General features: G+C 40.0%; 1 protein-coding gene across 1 annotated transcript; it reads right to left on the bottom strand.

Annotated features, from left to right (window-relative positions):
• Positions 1 to 7560: 7560 nt before the first annotated feature.
• LOC120794128 (nucleoside diphosphate kinase-like) lies at positions 7561 to 13041 on the bottom strand. The gene is made up of 5 exons (XM_040134844.1): positions 12912 to 13041; positions 10683 to 10815; positions 8497 to 8598; positions 8161 to 8273; positions 7561 to 7997 (listed from the first exon to the last, which is right to left on the bottom strand). The coding sequence occupies exons 2-5, from the start codon at positions 10809 to 10811 to the stop codon at positions 7883 to 7885; spliced, it is 459 nt and encodes a 152-aa protein (XP_039990778.1). The 5' UTR covers positions 10812 to 10815; positions 12912 to 13041; the 3' UTR covers positions 7561 to 7882.
• Between the last annotated feature and the right edge of the window lie 4619 nt (positions 13042 to 17660).

Raw genomic sequence — 17660 nt, 5'->3', positions numbered from 1 at the left:
CAGACTTCAGGCAGTTACTGACTGCAAAGGATTTTCATCAAAGTATTAAAAATAATCCTTATATTTATAATCATGTTAGTTTGTCCAATTACTTTTGAGCCTCTGAAAATGAGGGACTATATAAAAATCTCTAACTCCTAAACAGTAGAAGCAACATTTTTGTTAAACCCCCTTGAATTAAAGCTGAAAGTCTACACTTCATTCACATCTTAATGGCTTCGTTACACATTTTGCCATCAATGGAGGAAAAATTGTGTCACTGTCCAAATACTTATGTACCTAACTGCATATATATAATATACATACATATAATATATGTCATGACTATGATGGTTTGGAGTAACAAATCCTCATTAGTCAGATCTCCATGCTTGGCCGTGGAAATGACAAGACTCCTTCTCTTTCATTCTTCTTAGAGCTAGAATTTTGCAGCTGTTTATCTACTACCTCCTAATGCTAGCCACGTTTAGCTAAAAGTGTGTGAAATATACTGCGGCAGTGTGTTAGCATATGCAAATGAAAATGATTACCTAAAAATGCTCCACTTGAAGACTAGTCACCAAACATGGAAGATTTTTATCACAGCACGAGTCTTCTAATTTGAATGATATGCAATAGTAATAGAGCCAATATTATTTTGCTATGTTAAATAAAAGTTATAGCACCCGCAAATGTTATCACTACATTAATATAATTAACATATGAGATAATTTAACAAAATGGTATTGTATAACTGTGGTTTTTGTGAGCAAGGGTTCATATACAGATAACTCACTGTATGGCCAAAGGCGATATTGAAATGAAAAGCAGATTTAAACTTCTCAGTGATGTTAAATGATCCATAATTTCTCTTTCTACCAGTAAGGTTCATGATTCAATTCTCAGGAAGTTTGTTTTTCTGTTTTTTGGTTGTAAAGGTTGTAACTACAAGTCTGAATCAGCTGGGTTTGAAAAGCTCAAAGGAGTCTTCATTATGTGCATCTGTTTTATGGAAGCAAAGAAGTGCCAAATTAACTACAATCTTCTAAGCAACTGAAAATTGTGAAATTCAACCACAATTGGATACTTAATGTTGAAATTTAGACACCACTGAGTTTATAGCATTGAAATATTTTAATCTGAAAACCGGCTGACTGAATTTTTGTCTTTGTAGTTGCACTACTTGCAGTTGCCTGGAAATTTCAAAAACAATTTAAATGTTCTTGTTAATCAGTTGTTTATTGTATGTTTTTTAGATTCAAGTAGAAAATGAATCTGTTTAGTTTTTGGAAAATTATATTCAAGGTAGTCTAAATCTTGAATCTTGTGGATACAAATATTAGCTTGCACAAGATAATTATCTTGTCTACACAGTCTTATATTAAACAAGATCTTTTGTGTTATTATTTCAATAATGAATTATCTTCAAGTTAGTTTAATTTGTGGGCACAAGATTATTTGTGCGCACGAGTTAATATCTTTTCCCCTACAAGATTTTAAAAAAAAAATCTTTCTGGACTTCATTGGATTATGATCCTTATAAATCAGTCAAATTCTTATCTAAAAATCTAAAAGTCAAGTTGCTGAAATTAGCTGGGTTAAATTCAGAAGCCAAAGTTTAAAATGGAAAATTCTAACTTGATCATCCAGACTACCAGGTATACTTGTTTCACTTGTTTTAGGCAGATTAAAGCTCACAAACTCCCAAGATATATTTTTCAACTTGTGTGCAAAAATTAACTTGTGTACACAAGATTTAAAAGAATCTTTCGCACTTTAGGGTTACCTTACAATCTAATTTGTGCAACTGGAATATATTTTTTCGAAAAGTTGATGGTTGAATTTTGTATTTGAATATGTGAGAAAAACTTTCAGAAACAAAATTTTGAAATTGTACCGTTGAATACAAGAATCCAAAGCACAGAAATTCAAATGATGATTCTCATAGTGAAATATTTCAGTGATATAAAGTCATTGGCATTTAAATTTCAATGAGAAGTACTTAACAATGAGGTATTCAGTTGCTTATAAGATTCTAATTATTATGCGGCTTGTTTGCTTCTGTACCATTCAAACAACAAAGGTCTTATCTCGCTTACCAGTTCATGTATTTTTCTTCATGTTTTGTTGCTTTTTAACTGGTCTTCATGTTAAAGTCTGCATTTGGGAGATGACAAAAATCACATGGATGTTAGTTGCCTTTTTGGTTAAATCTGCTTTTTGTAGCTTGTTTTCCCTTATTTCTTGACAGGATGTGACATTTATTTCTAATAATTTCTTCTTTAATTTGTCTCCTGATCAGATTGAATACAAGGCTCAGTTGAAACGCTGAGCTTCTAAGACCAAATGAGCAATAAAAGACATTGTCTCACAATCATTTGAAGCAGATAAGTTTCAAGTTATGATCTGTCATAGGAGTTCATTTTAACTGGTGTTGGAGGGCAGAATGAAGCATTAAAGTAATTCATGACAAAACTGCATTAATAGCTTAGTACAAAAAATAAAAAAAGACTGTTCTATGGACTAACTGCTGCTACCCTTCCCCAGATTCTCCCTAAATAATCAAATGCACAATCAGCACTGTTTTGGATCTTCTGTTTCTCACTTTTCCTTGTAGATAATAAACTTTCTTGTTTCACATTAATCCCCAAATCTATAAATGGAACGGGTTTGACCTCTATCCACGGGTACCTGTGTATTTAAAATATTTCTTCATCAGTAGCTTGAGATGGAAGCAATTTTGGATTGGTTTGATTTGGGATTGGGTGCACTGATCAACGGAATGCATGTAGAACTGAATGCATTATGCCGATGTTGTGCTGAGCTTGTTTTTTTTTTTGTTGTGACCATCATTGGTTGGTTCAGTCTGTCTGTTCGTTTTCTCTTCCACTGTAAACAGGAAAGTATGGAAGCCCGTTTCCACCAAGAAGGTTTACTGACTTAAGCAAAATTGTTGTAGTTTGTCAAAACTGGCATTTAATCATTTTGAAATGCTATCTCGTAATTTAGCATCATAATTTTAATTTAATAATTTCGGCTTCGTCAAAATTTTGATATAGCATGTCAATTTTTTTATGCAAATTTTTACCAACTGTCTCATAACTTAATTCAAGTTTTGTTTTACTATCATAATTTTACCTAAAATTTTAATTCCAACTCACTACAGTAATTTTGGCTTAATAAATTAAAACGTTTGATGTTTTATAGTTTAAAATTAAATTGTGATTTACAATCTCAAAGTTTTTATTACTAATAATTTTGGTTCAGTAACTCCGATATTAACGCATCTCATGACTGACTTAAATTTTAACTTGCTATTTCATAATGACTTACCATGAGTAATTTTATTTTTATTCGGCATTACTTTTTATCTGATTTTTTTTCCCTGGCGGTAATGAGCTTCCATAAAGGGACTCAGTTGTGGTTGCAGAGTTGCAAAGTTCTTCCCGCATCTGGGTTCTGCCAGATGTGGGCAGTGATGTTCAGCAGGCTGGAGTTGGGTATTTGTTTTTTGTTTTTGTTTTTTTCTTTGGATACTAACACGGGTCTTTTGTATGTGATAGTCCCCCCAGTTATATTAAACCATCATATTGTGGTGCTATATATATTTGATAAAAATGACTTAATGTATTGGGATTACTATTGTCTGAAAATACTTGTGAATTGAGAGGGTTATGGTGCAAAATTTATTTTAGATACAAATAAAAAAAAAATCTATGTTAATAGTTATAAATCTATTGATATTAACACTGACCCTTGAGGTACATTATTAGATTGCAGTTCAAAGTTTGTACATCTTTTTGATAGTGTATACCAGTTTCCTTTCATATGGTAAATTTGTGCTGTGATCAAGCTTTGATAGACTTTGTAAATAAAGCCAAATGTTTTGAATCATAATATTGGTTGTAATGGATGGCTTCTTTGTTTACAAGCGTTGCAAACTGTTTCCGCATGGCTGTGAAAGTTTATCTGGTGATTTTTGTAAGATCTGACTTTTACACTGAATAAAAAGGCTTATGACTTCAAACACTGTGGAATCCCTCTGTTAGAGTTTCAGCACTTGATTATAAGCCAAAGAAAAGCCAAAACATTATGACCATTCACAGATGTACACGTCAAGGTCTGTCCTATATTAGACGGTAAGCGAGCAGTCCGTTTTCGTAGTCAACGTGTTGTGTACGGGAGAAATGGGCGGGTGTAAAGACCTGAGCAGCTTTTGACAAGGGCCAAATTTTTATGGCCAGGTTGGAGCATCTCTGAAATGGCAAAAGGCTTGTGGGATGCTCCCAATCAGCAGTGGTGAATAGGGTACCCACTACAGTACCAACTGTGGTCCTATGAGGGACATTACCAGTGATAGGGTTGGGGGATGTGCTGGAACAAGTCTGATCCATGATGGTTCCACCACACAACTTACAGGACTGAAAGGATCTGCTGCTAATGTCTTGGTGTCAGACACCACAGAGCACCTTCAGGGGTCTTATAGAGTCCATGCCTCAGAGGGTCGGAGCTGATTTGGTGGTACACAAGGACCAACATTATGTTATAAGTGGGTGGTCGTAATGCTTTGGCTCATCAGAGTTTAAGTACACATGTTCTCATGTATGGCACCAACCTTCTTACCCAAATGAAAGGAGTGATATTTCTAATGCATTTTTTTTGACACACGGATTTGAGTTTGTGAAACTCTCCTTGAATCATACCAGAATGTCATTCATATTATTTTTATTTTCCTTGTAACAAGAATATCGTGATATTTATGAATGTGATTAGATGATTGTGACATCATTGGTCATTTTGCTATATAGACTAACTGAGCACTTTATTAGGAACACCACACTGATACCATACTAATACTGGGTAGGGCCTCGCTTTGCTCTCAAAACAGCCTTAGTTCTTTGTTGCACAGAGCGCAGACAATATGTTGGGAACATTCCTTTGAGATCCTGGTCCATGTTGACATGACTGCATCACGTAATTTCTGCTGATTTGTCAGATGCACATTCACGCTGCAAATCTCCTGTTCTACCGCATCCCAAAGGTGTTTTATTGGATTCAGATCTGGTGACTGGGGAGGCCACTGAAGTACAAAGAACTTATTGTCATGTTCACAAAACCATTTTGAGACAACTTTTGTGACATTGTGGATTATCATGCTGGAAGTAGCCATATGATGGGCAAATAGTGGTCATAAAGGCATGCACATGGTCAACAACAATAGTCAGATAGGTTGGCATTCAAACCATGATTGATTAGTATTAAGGGGCCTAAATTGTGCCACGACAATATTCCGACACCATTACACCAACAACAACAACTTGGACTGTTGACGCAAGACAGCTGCTGTTGAATTCTGACCCCACCATCTGTGTGTTTCAGCAGAAATCCAGATTCATCAGACCAGCCTACGTTTTCCAGTCTTCAACTGTCCAATTTTGGTGAACCTGTGCCCACTGCAGCCTCAGATTTCTGTTCTTGGCTGACAATAGTAAAACCCGACATGGCCTTCTGCTGTTGTAGCCACAAGGTTTATCGTGCTGTGTATTCTGAGATGCTTCTCTGCTCATTACAGGTGTAAAGAGTGGTTATCTGAGTTACTGTGGCCTTTCTGTCAGCTGCAGCCAGGCTGCCGATTCAGCTCTGACCTCTCTCAGCAGCAAAACATTTCGCAGAACTGCTGCTCAATGGATGTTTTTCGCATAATTCTGACTAAACTCTAGAGAATGTTGTACGTGAAAATCCCAGGAGGTCAGCAGCTACGGAAATAGTCAAACTAGCCCATCTGTCATCAACAATGATGCCATGGATTAAACCATTACTTACATAATCCCCCCCTCGCCCATTCTGATGCTTAATGACAACATTAACTGATGCTCCTGACCTGTATCTGTGTGTTTTTATGCACTGCACATCTGCTGTGTAAGTGGCTGAATGGATAACTGCATGAATAAGCAGGTGTACAGGTGTTCCTAATAATTCCCTCGTGAGTGTATATCCCACATTTCCTTCTTGTGGGTATTTGCCTGAGGAAGACCTGTAGTTGGTCCAAATGTCACTCATAAAATTAAAGAGAGCTATGGTTCTAGTGTGGGTTTACTCCTTTTATTGTTATGTTATAGTTTTTTTATCTCTTTTATCCCTCGGACGTTCTGCAGACGAGCAACAAATACAAATGGTTGGGAACCAATGGTTTATCTTTAACAATGTATTGCATTTCTCATGTATGCAGTGCATTGGAAAAGCAGACCCCTTCCCTTTTTGGCTGGACCACAACAGAGGGCGCCAGCCCTGTAAACACCAATGTCCCTGACTGAGTGACTGAGTGAGTGAGCGAGTGATAAAGTTACACCATTGGTCAGCCGGCCCAGTGCTGGAGTTCCCCCATTGGCCGTTGCTCTTTCAAAATGAATTGGCGCAAACGGTTTCTATTGGATCATTGAGGGGGGCGTTTATAGGCAGTGTTACCGACTTTTCTTCACAGGAGCGCCTAACGACAAACCTTAACAACCTCCCGTAGCAGAGGGTCATCAATATTTCCCTGGGAGCACGAGGTCGGGCTTTCCCTCAGGTAAACCCCTCGATGCGTCTCATTCAGTTGTCGGCAGCTGACACAGACGTGAATGAGCCTCTAACGTTCTCTCTGAGTGATCGTTTTCAAGTATATAAAGCTGAAATCACAGCACAGCCGTTGTCTTTAACTTGTGTCTGGTGATTCTGTTAGACAATGTCCTGGTTCTAAAAAAAAAAAAAAAAAAAAAAATCAGGATTTTAGCAGAGCAGCAGCTTGGAGATGGCTTGGACATTTATCCATCCCCTCTTTATTTTGACTCCTATGCTTCCATCCATTCTCTAACAGCACATGGTGTCCTGTTCACTCAGCCTATGGCAGCTGGTAGTTCATCAGCTACTGACAATATTCTAGAGACCATCATAAAAACTACTCACACCCATGTGTACATGATTAATTGTAGATTAGTGCTGTTCACACTGGCTGTGAGATCCCTTCTAGTCTTCTAGGACTCTTTAGGAATAAGTTCACCCCCCCCCGAGTTAGTCTTCGAACAGTCAGGTCCCCATATGAACATAGAGCAGGCTTTCCTTGCTGTGATCATCCCACCACTTTATACTGGTTATGTAAAGAGGTGGAAGTGTGACAATGAATGTTTTGAAATTACAGGCTTTAAAAGTATAAAATTCCCTGTTACTGTCCCTCCATTGACGCTCAGCACAGAAACAGTCAGGGAAAACAAAAAGAGGGACTTGACCAACTTTAAAAAAACAAACAAAAAAAAAACCCTCTAGATATATGGATATGCGAGTATTGTTTCAAAGAATAAAATGTAAACCTATCCTTAAGATGGAATGGAAAACAAAATCCAGTCCTCATTCTACAGTTCAGATTAATTTAAGTGAGGCTTGAGCAGTCCAAATTAACAAATCAATTTAGAATCTTTACAGTCTGCCTAGGAACTGATGAACCAGCCACATTAAAGCTCTATTACAGATTTATACTTCAGAGTTCAGGGTCTATAGGATAATATGTAGATTAGTGTTGTGTGTAATCTGACCAGTGAGACAGAGTTGGTATTGTGTGCATTTTATTGGAAATCAGATCACCTTTAAACAAAACAGTCAAGTCACTAACTGTACTTTTAAGGAAGGTGTGGAATGTTTCTAAAGAGAATGACCTCAGGAATGAATACGGACTAGACATGGACCTCCAAAGAGACCGGATCCCAATACAGTATGATGAGGGCAGGAGGGGATGAGGTAACCACGAGACATTAAGAACTGGACATCAGTTCGTCTTCCTCTAGTCTACAGATGAAAACAGAAAATCTGAGGCAAAAGTTTCAGTGGTCTCCAATCACTGCGTGAGGACTGCTGCAGAACCAGGGGCAGCTCAGTAGAGCCAGCTGAAGGCACAGCTAGTGTAGCTGACCAGCTCTTCTTGTTTGAACCACAGGGAAATCTCCTTGTTGGCACTCTCCACTGAGTCGCTGCCATGGATAATGTTCCTGTGAAAAGAAAAAGGTGATGAATAGAGCAATAAAGATAATCCAAATATTCAGCTCAAAACAAACAAAATTAAATATCCCAAAAAGTTAGTGTCACTGTTTGCTATTTGCATACTGTGTTGGGAAGTTTAGGGCTCCTAGGGCTGTCAATTACAGCACTCACTTGCTAACGTCGATGCAGAAGTCTCCTCTGATGGTTCCAGGCTTGGACTCCGCGGGGTTGGTCTCACCCAGCATCACCCTGCCCGTCTTCACCACACCTTTGCCTTCCCACACCTGGAATACACATAGGGATAATGAGATATAAAGCCAGCTGCTCTGCTACTTTCCCAGTAGTCTTCAGAAAGAAGAGCTGACAAATTGTGGGTGATCAGTTGCACAACAGCTAGGCAGCAGAGCAAGTTTTAGAATCCGTAGCTCGTCACCAGGGTTTAAGGTTTTCTGATTCAACAGGCACACCATACAGTTACACAATCTGCTCTGTGTTCTCTCTTCTTACCATGGCAACCACTGGACCAGAGCTCATGTAGTTGATGAGGGTAGGAAAGAATGGTCTTTCCTTCAGGTCGACATAGTGCTGCTTCAGGAGGTCCTCAGAGGCCTGCAGCAAGGAGACAAGGTAGACAAGATGTCAGTTTTTGTACACATTCACTTACAAATCTTAAATTTTATCTACTGCACCAGATGAGGCTGCATCAGCCTTCCCTCATCAAATGACTGCAGTGTTTTCTAGCTGATGCTTTTATCCCAGCTGTAAACTACTGTTTTGGAGCTAGTTTGGTGCTTGACTGATGTCATCACTAATGAATTCATTAAAATTGTAGCAAAGGCAGTTCTCATTAACGGCCCCAATGCCATGGCCTGTTCAAATATGTTCCTTGCTTGATCGATAATTCAGTAATCACCGTGTCTGTATTTGTTGAAACTAATGCAGTGTTTAGGGCCAGATTTTAAAAAGGGTCTGCAATGGATCACCAAGCTACCACAAGTAACTGGAGGATTATCTAACTGCTTGTTAGGTGAATAATATCCCAGAGTTTAATATGTTTTTGCACTATAGAACATTTAAAAAAAAGTTTCAATTTCAGATATCATCTTTTGTTTTAGTCTTCACTCATTTTAAAAAGTGAATGTTTTCTTGTTTGCTAAATGAGTTTACTCAAAAATGATTCATTAGGCATAGCACACATGCAAAACAGGTGAAATTTTATCAGGCAAATTGTGCTTTTACACAAGAGGGACTTCACTGCTTTGTCTAAAAAGATTAGCCATAAAAAGTAAACTACCAACAGGAATTTTCTATTCAGTGATAGTGTACCCCTGCTACATTGAGGATGATGCTGAGAATACATTCTTTAGCCCTACTAACAATTTTCCAACTGAGGACATCCTACTAATTTGGACCCAGTGTGGAGGAGACGTCCTCCACAAACTCATTGAAAGTTTGAACAGTTCCATGACAACTGAGCAAACGCAATTGACTGGTCAACAACAAGCAAGTTGGGGACTTTGAGAGGTATGTTCAGTAAGAAACAAATCTTCAGACCGAGTGAACAAAGACACCAACGAACACAGACCTGGCATCTACCATGGGAGAGATACTGATCTTATTAAAGCAGACTGGACGTCAGCAAGATGGAACGATACAACTTTAAATACAGATTCTTTGTCTATTCCATAAAATACATTGTTTCCATTATTACATTTATTTATAATTTACATTTTAAAATTTGGGAAAAAGGGCACTGTATCAGATCAGTATTCTATCAGCAGCCATCCTGATAAGTCGTAAGAACCTGGAAAGTTGCTTGGTGCATCCCCATCTTGACCATTAGAGTCATGCAATCCATACACAATAAGCCTTTATTGTCTACAGTAATGCCCCCACCCCGATGGGCCCAATGACATTATATAATGCACTGACCAAGTCTCTGAAGAAGAGACTCCCTCCTCCCGAGTATGATTACATGGTCAATACATCCCCCTCCAATGTTAAGACTCAAGTCACAAGTTGACCAAGCAGAAATCCTGAAAGCAGACATCAACCAATTGGACCAGTGTGATGCTGTAGAAGAAAAAGGGTAAAATATTCAACTGCTGCCTATATAATCAGCAGTACCAGTCAAATACGTCAAATCTGTTAAAATTCAGTCTGCCTTTTATAAATTTCAGCATGAATAGTTGAAAGTACAATATGCAACTATACATTCAACAAAAATAAGTTCCGCTTCCTCTGGACATTGCGTTCTTTGCTGCTGATTCAGACCCTACTTTCCTCCCATTTCAGTTTCACTTCCTGCTGCATCACTACCTAAACTGACACCAGGATTTAATTTGAGTAATTAAGTCACCTCTGTAATACAGAAAGGGGGCTTTTTTTTGCATTAAGACCCAGAAGACATAAAAGATAAGCAGCATCCTGCAATGTCCCAGATCAGTCGTTACAAGATCAGGAGAACTCAACATTCAGTGCTAACTGGTTGTGCTACAGTCAGGAATAGACAAGCAAGCTAATCAGCTCACCGGAGGTCTTAACTGTCACTCTACACTCACTAGATCATGTGCATATACTGTACAGTTAAAAATACCACCAGAGACCATTATGAAAGCAGATCATTTCAAATCCTTTGGCTCACATGGGAATGTAAGACAAAGCATTATAGATAAAATTAACTGTTTACTTACATGGAGCATCTTCATGCCCACGAGTTTGAAGCCCTTCACTTCAAACCTCTTGATGATCTCTCCAATGATGCCCCTCTGTACACCATCGGGCTTGATGGCAATGAAGGTGCGCTCCTTCAGCTCGGCCATGATTCTGAAAACATTAGGAAAAAAAAAAAAAAAAAAAAGGGATGAAGACAAAATAACCAAGTGCAATCTGCAGAATGAGCAAACCTGAGAGTCACTCACTCCACTTTGTTGCATTTGGCACAGCCGGCGGTGGGGCCGGCTGCAGAGGGCCCCGACCCCATTGCAGAGAGAAAGCATAGACCACAAGTGTGAATCTTGTAGTGCGAGCATCTAATCTGGAGCACTGTGACTTTGACTGCCAGCCCCGCCCATAGAATAAAGACCTTTATCCCTAAACTGGTTCTATGGGTCACTGGACACACACTCAACTGACACAATTTTAGCTATTCGCACCTCATGAATGTAGATAGTCACGTAATGTAGTTATTCTCACGATTTTGTAGACTAAACCGACAAAAATGAAAAAACACTATTTCACAAGTCTCTGGTTTCCTAGTAAATTCCAGACCATTCCCATTAGGTGCTGTAGGATTTTATCTCTAACTCTCGCACACACACACACACACACACAGAGTAAAAGTGTTCAACTACAACAAATGCTGCTCAAATATGAGGAATGGGCATTTTTCTTGCCATATGATGGGTTTCGGACTGTTGGTGAGACTAAACAGGAAAGATGAACACAAGTGCTTTAGCCCTGGGAAATTATATTGGGCATTTTTCACAATTTGGAAATTTAATAACCTAAATGATTAACCAAGATCATCATTAGCAGAATAATCCAAAAACAATAAAAGATTTACTGGAGTTTAAAATAAGCTTTTTAAATACTTATTTTCCCTAAAAATACCAAATTCCATGGTTATTTTGAGGAAAGTTCGTAGGAAGTTAAAATATAGAGAGCAATACCACGTGAGAAACTCATTCGTTCATGAAAACAGTTTGCAGTCCTATAATTATTTGACCTATGGAGAAATTCTCTCTCCATAGGTTTGGAGCCTGTCCTTTTTCTGTGCAGCATCTAGTTGTTAACCTTGGGCCACAATGAATTACCAGTGACTTTTGTTCAAATAGTCACACTAATGTTTAGGGCCATCTCCAGTTTGTTTCTTGATTTGAGGCCAAGGGCTCATCGTGTGAGCAGCACTACCTATTGCGATTCCCACTTAGGAATAAAAGCATTTCCAGGCCAACATAGAACCTAATTAAGCCCAAGACCTACAGTCCAATATGGAAGTGATCATCAGAGAATGACATGCTTTGTAGAAACCCCTTGCTAACAAAGACACCATCTTTCCTAAAGATGGTAAAATAGAGTATATACACCAGTGCAACTGATCCCAATACAGCTTTGTTAAAAGGTAAAAGTCATGGTATTTGCTGTCTTTTCCCCTAGCTATTGCAGACAAAGTGGAATTTCGAGGAAGTGCTAGGCCCAATTTCGGCATAACTACACTAGATAAAACGTAGAACACAGTCATGTTCTGTCAGGTTTGTATTGTTGACAGCAGATTCAACGGCAGCCCTCTGAAAGAAATAACGACGACCGATGACGACACTTGAGCGACGAACAGGAGGAACGCGTAGCGACTTCGGCGCCGTCTGCTCACTGGCGGAAATGGGGTCCGGTCTGCCGGCTGCAAAGCCGGTCTTCAGCTTTGACACATGCGACTCCGGTCAGAGGAGGGAGTTTCACGCTCCTTAGCAAGACACCTAATGACTACAAACTGCCTACAGCTAATAAAACTAAGCAGAAAGCGCGTGGGACGTTCGGCTGTCCCGGGATTTGTCAGGACAGGCCCAGGCCTTGTGAGACAGCCACATGGTCTTTTGTTCGTGGTGCTGCGGGGAAAAAAAAAAAAAATCATTTCCAGGGCAATATTTCGGGGCAGCGTCGCAGAAAACGCCTCACTGCGCAAAGACCGCATCGAAACTATATGACCTATAACGTTTTTAAACGTACTCTTCAAATGAATGGCATAGCCCGAAGTTTAAGTGTGCCAAAAACCAAGTTACACTACACCCTCCTGGAAATAACGACTTCTACCAAGAAAAAAGGTGAACGCTGGCTCCAAGCTCCGTATGAACAACATAGGAAATGAGAAGTGTGCGAATTTCCGTAAAGACCGTCGATATACATGAGAAGTAAGTTCATATCACCTTGACAATAAGGCTCCGGTAGCAGCAAGCGGTTGCTCTGGTTAACGTGGGAGAAGAGCTATGGTGGGTGCGCAGCCGCCTTATATACGTGAGGGCGGAGACTGGCGAACGGGAAGTCACTGGAGTCAGAATCAAAGAGCAGGCGTTGTAGTCCGATGACGTCACTGCGGCAGGCGGAACAGGGCGGGGTCAGATGTGGGTGAAGTCAGACCTTCACCGTAAACGACTTACTCACTTACTTCTTCCTTTCTTTATTATGTGTTTTATTTACAAGGTTATTTATTTTGTTTGTGCTTTTTTTAAATTCCGTACTGACGTTCAACACAGGGAAGAACCGATTACATTTTGGAGCAGACCTGCGTCGTTTCGTATGAATTTGAATCTTTTTCCTCTGAAGTCTGGTGTACGTGGTTTGTCATTGGCCTTGGCAGACGTCTACCTTATTGAACCACTGTAATTTATACGTTGGCAGCGACAGCCAAAGTAAACAGCGCACAAGTAATTTACAGATAAACTAAGATCAGTCATGCATGGAGAGCTGCAACAGTTAGAAGGAGGGATCTAACTCATTTACAGCCTGTTTCCCTGTTAAAACAAACCAAAAATAATTATGCGAGAGATTCAAACATATCAATATGCTAGCTAAGATGACTATTTTAGCAGCATGTGAATAGCTTTATTTCCTTCAGGTCTCTCCAGAGATGTTGGGCCACTCCAGCAGTTTTTCTTGCCTGTGTGCTTCAGCTCGTTGTTGAGCTGAGAGGGGAACCACTGCCCCAGTCCCATGTCGCTCGCACTCCGGAGAGGACCTCTCTGTATTTGGCTGCATCGACCCTTCCCTAAATCCCGACCAGTCTCCCTGTTCCTGCTGCCAAGAAGCCCCCCCAAAGCATGACGCTGCCACCACCATGCCTCACCATAGCGATACTATTAGCCAGGTGATGAGCAGTGCCAGAGGCTCTTAGTCCCCATGCTCTCAGAGTCTAAGGGCAAACACACACACACACACACACACACACACAGACTTATATATAAAAAAAGGTATTATTATTATTATGTATTATATGATATATTTATATAGGTATATCAAACCCATTCAAATCCATTATTGTGCTTAACCCATACTGTACATTTGTGCTGCTGTGGTGAGTGCTACACTTGTTTAGGTCTTAGTTGACCATTGTGCTGTACTTTTGGGCCGTTGTTATATGACAGCATCTCTGCTCGCTAAATTCTGGAATACCCATTACTGCCTCCGTGCTTAGATGATTTGACTCGCACAGGCATGTTTACATGAAAAAAAGGCATGAACACATGTACTGTAAATATAATTTATGATCCCATATCTTAGGGCTTGTAGCCTACAAAATGGAGCGTTTAAGAGGAATTACAGGTTAAAATCTGCAGCTTATGTCTTTTATGGTATGAGCTACATACTAGTCATAAAGTCACTGGGCATTGCATAACACTAATGGAAATAATCTTAACACATCCTGTGGTATTGAGCCCATCAGCGCACTAGTATTACCTCCTCACTCACTTTACCCAACATAGATTTATGGAGTTTTCTGAGCCCGACCTCCTAGCAGTATAAAAATTGTACAATATGTCGGCCCTTACCAGACCTCTCAGACTGTATCTGCCTTGAAACATTAAGTTTTCACCTTGCGCTGCCTTGGCTGGCTGCCACTGGCTTTAATGAATGCTGAGGCAGCAGCAGTGAGTGAGACCTACAGATAAAGTTTATCTTCCGCACTGGGAGTATTTGTGGCTCTGCTGCCTTTGATTAACTCTGATTATTAGATGGGTGGAAGACAAAATGTGGAGTTACACAAAGCCTCTGGTCGACATCTCTTTGGTGGCATAAAGAACTCCTTAAGGGAAATATACACACCGTACACACACATTTATACAAATATGGCTGACCAGACACACATAAGCACAGACACACACACACACACACACTAACACCCAGAGGTAGGAAATTCAATCAAAGCCACATTGAGTTAATTGATATTTCAATCATTGCAATAATTCGCTGCAAAAATTGAGGATTTCAAGATACTGTTGGCAACAGTCATAGTGTCACACACATACTGTACATGTCAATTTGCTTACATGTGCACATAAACCTCGTCGTTCTACCCCCAGGGTATGATAAAAGACATCCTCTCCAATACATATTATGTTTGAATATGTATTTTTTTAATAACATTCCCATTATCTGTCATCTGTTTTCTTTTCTTTGCATTTCTTTTCTTTCCTCTCATCTCCTGATACTTATTTTCCCTCTTTTCCTCTCCTCTCCCCTCTTTTTTTTGCTTTCCTGTTTTCTTTCTTCTATTATTTCATCTGTTATCGTTTTTCCTTTCCTTTCCTTTCCTTTCCTTTCTTCTGCTGCTTCCTCTTTTCTCCCCTTGTATCTCCTCTCCTCCTGATTCCTTTTCATTCCTTTCCTCTTCTCCTTTCATATCCTCATCTGTTTCCTCTCCCTTGCTGTTTCCTCTTCTCCTCTCCTCTCCTCTCCTCTCCTCTCCTCTCCTCTCCTCCTGTCCTGTTTCCTATCCTTTGCTTTCATTTAATTTCCTCTCCTGTTTCCTTTCTTTTCCCCTCTTCTCCAGTCATCCACTTCCCTCTTCCTGCACCTCCAGTAGTGGATGCTCCTAGAGAACAAATGGAGAGTTAATCCCTTGGCCTAATCTCTTGCGTTCTACTCTCAGTCCTATTTTTACCAGGGTTTAAGGCCAGGATTAAACCATCTTTCTCTCGCTTCCCTCTCTCCTTCTCACTGTGCTCTTTAGGAGGATGAAACTATTGACAGTGAAGTACATCACTCCAGAAAGCTTGTAAGCCGGCCGTATGCGTGTGTTTTGTCGTGCAGGGTTGTGCTGCTGTTGCTGTCTTACCACAAACGCCTCCCGGGGTGTGAAGGCATGGCACACTGAGGACGTGGCATAATTGGCATTGCCTCGGTGTTTTGTGATCTGCTTTTTCCTGTGCTTAATACAGAGGGCAGGGCACATTGTCTGCCGAAAATGGGAAGCGGGAAGCGGTTTTATGCTGTAATGGATTGTAATACGAAATCATTATTTTGCTTTTAGAGGCAGTTCTCCCAGCCTGTGAGAGGATGAGGCTGCACTGCAGAATTGCATGGGATGTAAAATAATGTTGACAAAAATTTCTCACAGGCAAAAAGGTTATTTATTCACTCAGATTGCTTCTAGAAAGAGGCAAATAAGCGATTTCAGGTGTCATACAGGAGGTTTTTAGTGGTGGGCAGCCAATTTCCCTCTAAATCCTCCTCTACTGAATGTGGGTGTATGGATGAGGCTGCACACACGAACCCACACCTGCAAGCACCTCGACACACATCTCCACACCTGCCAGCCTTATCTTTCACCCCACAACTCACGGTGCACATTTACACCAGAGTTCACTGACACAGATGAAAAAGTGTAATTTTTTTTGCTGGATTCCCTTTTATGAAGCCTGTAGATCTTTGCAGCATCATACTGCCCAGAGGGGATTATTACACAGCCGAGAATCATTACTGTAATATAATATGCATTGCTTTGGGATTGAAGTTATAATGAGCCCATACTGCCACAGTCCATTGCCTCTGACTGTGTTACTGCGTAAGCAGCTCTGTCATTAACTAAAAAGGGTTATAATCTTGTCAGATAAAATGGTTTTTGCTGTGTGTTGTCCTCTGACTACTTTCTTTCTCACATTGCCTCACATGACCTTGCATAAGCACACAAACATATATATGTCACTACCAGTTTTCCCAAAAGCAGGAAGCTGTTGAGCTATTGTCCCGGGGTCCACTCAAAATTCTATTACATTTTCACACACCTGCACTCATGATTCAAAGCTTCAAGCTGCTGCTCTTGAAACACGCTTGTGCACATACAGAGAGCAGCTGAATAATTGATGCAGTCTGTGTGTGGTGTCGGCCCTGACTAAGACCGTCTCTGTTTGTCAGAGCTCCTTTGGAGGATGAAAAGCTTCAAACTTTAATGCAGTTCAGTGTCTAGACCGAATCAGACTGCCTTTGGTGATCCACTAACATTTTCCCTAGAGCCACGATAAGGTCAAACTTTCAGTTTCTCCAATACTTTGGTTAATGATCAAATAACTTCAAAACTAACGACATCCCTATCAGCCTCAGCTGTACTTTTTTTCTTTTAATGCTAATTACAAAATGTTAGCATGCTAACACACTATACTCAGGTGGACACACTATAACATTCCCTGCTACATCAGCATCTTAACATTGACAGTATGACATGTAGCTCAAAGCACCGCTGTGCCTAAGAACAGCCTCACAGGTCCGCTCGCATGGCTGCAGGCTCTTAGTCTTGTTGAAGTCACTTTAATCATGCTGTACATTTTTATAAGCATTAGTCCAAGGCATCAAAGTCATAGACTCCTGTATATTTAACAATACAATGTTGCACTCTACTTGACTTCCACCAGTCTAATTAAGATGTTGTCAAATATTATCACCTTAAAGAGTGGTCACCTTACAAATGGGATTCATTGAAATTGAGAATAACTTCGTCCATTCACGTAAGCCCAAAGCTGCACCACTGCTGCTAGCTCCTGATGCCGATGCCATTATGACTCCCTGTACAATCGTTGTGGTGGTGGTGAGTGGGATTAGGTTTCTAAAAGATTATGGGGCCATCCATATAATCCTGGTATTGACTCCAGATGAAACAAATCTGTATTTTATCATTACTGTCT

Source organism: Xiphias gladius, chromosome 9, assembly GCF_016859285.1.
Source record: "Xiphias gladius isolate SHS-SW01 ecotype Sanya breed wild chromosome 9, ASM1685928v1, whole genome shotgun sequence".
In the NCBI taxonomy this organism is placed as follows: Eukaryota; Metazoa; Chordata; class Actinopteri; order Istiophoriformes; family Xiphiidae; genus Xiphias; species Xiphias gladius.
Note: the sequence above shows the minus strand (reverse complement) of the source record. Positions and strands in the feature narration are given on the sequence as shown.